The sequence below is a fragment of the Corvus moneduloides genome, unplaced genomic scaffold, assembly GCF_009650955.1.
Source record: "Corvus moneduloides isolate bCorMon1 unplaced genomic scaffold, bCorMon1.pri scaffold_191_arrow_ctg1, whole genome shotgun sequence".
In the NCBI taxonomy this organism is placed as follows: Eukaryota; Metazoa; Chordata; class Aves; order Passeriformes; family Corvidae; genus Corvus; species Corvus moneduloides.
The window spans coordinates 1-5,346 of record NW_022436929.1 but is presented as its reverse complement, the minus strand read 5'-3'; the positions used below and the strand labels follow the sequence as shown (position 1 = coordinate 5,346).

The 5,346-nt window shown below is 53.1% G+C and overlaps 1 protein-coding gene across 1 annotated transcript; it reads left to right on the top strand.

Moving 5' to 3' along the window:
* Nucleotides 1–204: 204 nt before the first annotated feature.
* LOC116438943 (sarcoplasmic/endoplasmic reticulum calcium ATPase 1-like) lies at nucleotides 205–3,920 on the top strand (the record flags this gene model as incomplete). The annotated part of the gene is made up of 4 exons (XM_032097969.1): nucleotides 205–335; nucleotides 1,128–1,213; nucleotides 2,081–2,378; nucleotides 3,754–3,920. Coding segments are annotated over 4 exons (682 nt in total), but the record flags the coding sequence as incomplete, so codon positions are not given.
* Between the last annotated feature and the right edge of the window lie 1,426 nt (nucleotides 3,921–5,346).

Sequence of the window (5,346 nt, the reverse complement as noted above, 5' to 3'; positions counted from 1 at the left end):
CCCTGGGAGCCCCTTTAACCTGTCCCAGTAACTCCCAGTTACCCCCAGTAACTCCCCCACTCCCTCCCAGTAACTCCCAGTAACTCCCAGTTACCCCCAGTAACCGCCACAGCCCCTCCCAGTCCCTCCCAGTAACTCCCAGTCCCTCCCAGTAACTCCCAGTAACCCCCAGTTACCCCCAGTAACCCACTTGACCCTTCCCAGTCCCTCCCAGTCCCTCCCAGTGCTCCCAGTAACCCCCGCTGTGTCCCCAGTTGGGGACAAGGTCCCGGCCGACATCCGGATCATCTCCATCAAATCCACGACGCTGCGGGTGGACCAGTCCATCCTTACTGGTATGAACTGGGAGGGACTGGGAGGGGACTGGGAGGGGATTGGGAGGGGATTGGGGGGGACTGGGATGAACTGGGATGAACTGGGAGGGACTGGGATGGACTGGGAGGGACTGGGAGACCTTACTGGTCCATACTGGGGGGCACTGGGGCCATACTGGGAGCACTTCGGGGGGGGGGTGTCACTGTGTCCCAAACTGGTTTATATTGGTTTATACTGGTTCAAACTGGTTTCTACTGGTTCAAACTTGTTCAAACTGGTCTGTACTGGTCTATACTGGTTTGTACCAGTTTATACTGGTCTATACTGGTCTATACTGGTCCATACTGGTCTATACCGGTCTGTACTGGTTCGTACTGGTTTATACTGGTTCAAACTGGCCTGTACTGTTCTGTACCGGTCCATACTGGTCTGTATTGGTCTGCACTGGTCCATACTGGTTTATACTGGTTTATACTGGTTCAAACTGGTCCGTACTGGTCTATACTGGTCTGTACGGGTCCATACTGGTTTATACTGGTTCATACTGGTCCGTACTGGTCCGTACTGGTCTGTATTGGTTCGTACTGGTCCGTGCTGGTCCGTACTGGTCTGTACGGGTCCATACTGGTCTGTACTGGTCCGTACTGGTCAGTACTGGTCCATACTGGTCCATACTGGTCTGTAGTGGTCTGTACTGGACCGTACTGGTCTGTACTGGTCTGTACTGGTCCATACTGGTCCGTACTGGTCCATACTGGTCCGTACTGGTCCGTACTGGTCCGTGCTGGTTGACACTGGTGTCACCGGTGCAGGCGAGTCGGTGTCGGTGATCAAACACACGGACCCGGTGCCCGACCCCCGCGCCGTCAACCAGGACAAGAAGAACATGCTCTTCTCGGTCAGTGACGTCATCGGTGTCACCCGTGTGACGTCATCGGTGTGACGTCATCAGTGTCACCTCCCGTGTCACCCCCTGTGTGTCCCCCCGGTGTCCCCCTGGTGTGACCCCAGCCAGGACAAGAAGAACACGCTCTTCTCGGTCAGTGACGTCATCGGGGTCACCTGTGTGACGTCATCGGTGCCACCTGTGTGACGTCATCAGTGCGACGTCATCAGTGTCACCTCCTGTGTGTCACCTGCATGATGTCATCGGTGTCACCCGTGTGACGTCATCGGTGCCACCTGTGTGACGTCATCAGTGCGACGTCATCAGTGTCCCCTCCTGTGTGTCACCTGCGTGATGTCATCGGTGTCACCCGTGTGACGTCATCAGTGTGTCCCCTGCGTCACCTCAGTGTCACCTGTGTGACATCATCAGCGTCCCCTGTATGACGTCATCAGTGTCCCCTGTGTCACCTGTGTGACATCACTGGCATGACATTATCAGTGTGATGTCATCAGTGTGATGTCGTCAGTGTGATGTCATCTGTGTCACCTCCTGTGTCACCTCAGTGTCACCCGTGTGATGTCATCAGTGTCCCCCTGTGTGCCTCAGATTTTGGGAGTCAAACCAGAAGTTTTGGGGTCAAACCACAACTTTTGGGGTCAAACCAGAATTTTTGGGTCGTTTTGGTTTTCGTTTGGTTTTTTTTGAGGTAAACCCCGCGATTTCGGGGTGAAAACCTCAGATTTTGGGGTGAAACCACAATTTTCGGGTGGTTTCAGTCTTCGTTTGGTTTTTTTGAGGTAAAACCCCGCGATTTCGGGGTGAAAAACCTCCCTTTTTTTTCCCCCCGAATCGCCGAATTTTGACGTTCCCGCCCAGGGCACGAACATCGGGGCGGGCAAGGCCGTGGGCATCGTGGTGGCCACGGGGGTCAACACGGAGATCGGCAAGATCCGGGACGAGATGGCGGCCACGGAGCAGGACAAGACCCCCCTGCAGCAGAAGCTGGACGAGTTCGGGGAGCAGCTGTCCAAGGTCATCTCGCTCATCTGCGTGGCCGTCTGGGCCATCAACATCGGCCACTTCAACGACCCCGTCCACGGCGGCTCCTGGATCCGCGGCGCCATCTACTACTTCAAGATCGCCGTCGCCCTGGCCGTGGCCGCCATCCCCGAAGGTCGGTGGGGTCGTTTAAGGGGTCTTGGAGACCACCCGTGGTCACCTATGGACCATCCGTGGTCATTTTTGGGGTCTTGGAGATCACCCGTGGTCATCTATGGACCATCCGTGGTCATTTTTGGGATCTTGGAGATCACCCGTGGTCATCTATGGACCACCCATGGTCACTTTGGGGTTCTAGAGATCATCCGTGGTCACCTCTGGACCACCCGTGGTCATTTTTGGGGTCTTGGAGATCATCTTTGGTCACCTATGGACCATCGGTGGTCATTTGTGGGGTCTTGGAGATCATCCATGGTCATCCATGGACCATCCGTGGTCACTTCGGGGTTCTAGAGACCACCTGTGGTCATTTTTGGGGTCTTGGAGATCATCCGTGGTCACCTATGGACCATCCGTGGTCATTTTTGGGGTCTTGGAGATCATCCGTGGTCAACTCTGGACCATCCGTGGTCATTTATGGGGTCTTGGAGATCACCCGTGGTCACCTATGGACCATCCATGGTCATCCATGGATCATCCGTGGTCACTTCGGGGTTCTAGAGACCACCCGTGGTCATTTTTGGGGTCTTGGAGATCATCCGTGGTCACCTATGGACCATCCGTGGTCATTTTTGGGGTCTTGGAGATCACCCGTGGTCACCTATGGACCACCCGTGGTCATTTTTGGGGTCTTGGAGATCACCCGTGGTCACCTATGGACCATCCATGGTCATCCATGGACCATCCGTGGTCACTTCGGGGTTCTAGAGACCACCCGTGGTCATTTTTGGGGTCTTGAAGACCATCCGTGGTCACCTATGGACCATCCGTGGTCATTTTTGGGGTCTTGGAGATCATCCATGGTCACCTATGGACCACCCGTGGTCATTTATGGGGTTCTAGAGACCACCCGTGGTCATTTGTGGATGAGCTGGGGTCATCTATGGACCGTTCATGGTCATCTGTGGGTTTTTGAAGACCACCCGTGGTCATTTTCGGGGTCGTGAAGATCATCTGTGGTCACCGATGGGCCATTTGTGGTCATTTGTGGGGTCTTGAAGGTCACTCGTGGTCGGTTTTGGGCTTTGGAGACCATCCATCATCACCTATGGACCACTTGTGGTCATTTGTGGGGTCTTGAAGGTCATTTCTGGTCACCTGTTGGTTCTGGAGACCATCCGTGGTCATCCGTGGACCATTAATGGTCACTTATGGACCATCGGTGGTCATTTATGGGGTCTTGAACACCACCCGTGGCCATTTTTGGCCTTTTGAAGACCATCCACGGCCACTTTTGAGAGCCTGCTGACCACCCCGGCCATCTCTTGACCATCCCAGGGCTCTGCTGACCGCTCTGGTGACCCCTCGATGTCCTCCCCCACCCCCCCCAGGTCTCCCCGCGGTCATCACCACGTGCCTGGCGCTGGGCACTCGCCGCATGGCCAAGAAGAACGCCATCGTCCGCAGCCTCCCGTCCGTGGAGACCTTGGGCTGCACCTCGGTCATCTGCTCCGACAAGACCGGCACGCTGACCACCAACCAGATGTCCGTCTGCAAGGTGGGACCCCAAAAGTCCTGGGGGGAAAATTCCCGAAATTCCCGCCCGAGAAGGCCAAAAATTCCCACGGGGAACCTCAAAATTCCTCCGGGAAACCCCGAATTTCCACGAGAATCCCGAATTTCCATGAAAGCCTCAAAATTCCTCCTGGGAACCTCAAAATTCCTTCAGGAACCTCAAAATTCCTCCGGGAAACCCCGAATTTCCACGAGAATCCCAAATTTCCATGAGAGCCCCAAAATTCCTCCAGGAAACCCCAAATTTGCACGAGAAACCCAAAATTCCTTCAGGAACCTCAAAATTCCTTCAGGAAACCCCAAATTTGCACGAGAACCCCAAAATTCCTCCTGGGAAACCCCGAATTTCCACAAGAATCCCGAATTTCCCTGAGAGCCCCAAAATTCCTCCAGGAAACCCCAAATTTGCACGAGAAACCCAAAATTCCTTCAGGAACCTCAAAATTCCTCCAGGAAACCCCAAATTTCCACGAGAACCCCAAAATTCCTCCTGGGAACCTCAAAATTCCTCCTGGGAAACCCCGAATTTCCACGAGAATCCCAAATTTCCATGAGAGCCCCAAAATTCCTCCTGGGAACCTCAAAATTCCTTCAGGAACCTCAAAATTCCTTCAGGAAACCCCGAATTTCCACGAGAATCCCGAATTTCCATGAAAGCCTCAAAATTCCTCCTGGGAACCTCAAAATTCCTTCAGGAACCTCAAAATTCCTCCGGGAAACCCCGAATTTCCACGAGAATCCCAAATTTCCATGAGAGCCCCAAAATTCCTCCAGGAAACCCCAAATTTGCACGAGAAACCCAAAATTCCTTCAGGAACCTCAAAATTCCTTCAGGAAACCCCAAATTTGCACGAGAACCCCAAAATTCCTCCTGGGAAACCCCGAATTTCCATGAGAATCCCGAATTTCCCTGAGAGCCTCAAAATTCCTCCAGGAAACCCCAAATTTCCACGAGAACCCCAAAATTCCTCCTGGGAACCTCAAAATTCCTCCTGGGAAACCCCGAGTTTCCACGAGAATCCCAAATTTCCATGAGAGCCCCAAAATTCCTCCTGGGAACCTCAAAATTCCTTCAGGAACCCCAAAATTCCTCTGGGAAACCCCGAATTTCCACGAGAAACCCAAAATTCCTTCAGGAACCTCAAAATTCCTTCAGGAAACCCCAAATTTCCACGAGAAACCCCAAATTTCCACGAGAACCCCAAAATTCCTCCTGAGGAACCCCAAATTTCCACAAGAATCCCAAAATTCCTTCAGGAACCTCAAAATTCCTTCAGGAAACCCCAAATTTCCATGAGAGCCCCGAAATTCCTTCAGGAACCTCAAAATTCCTCCAGAAACTCAAAAAATTTCCACGAGAACCCCAAAATTCCTCTAAGAAACCCCAAATTTCCACGAGAACCCCAAAA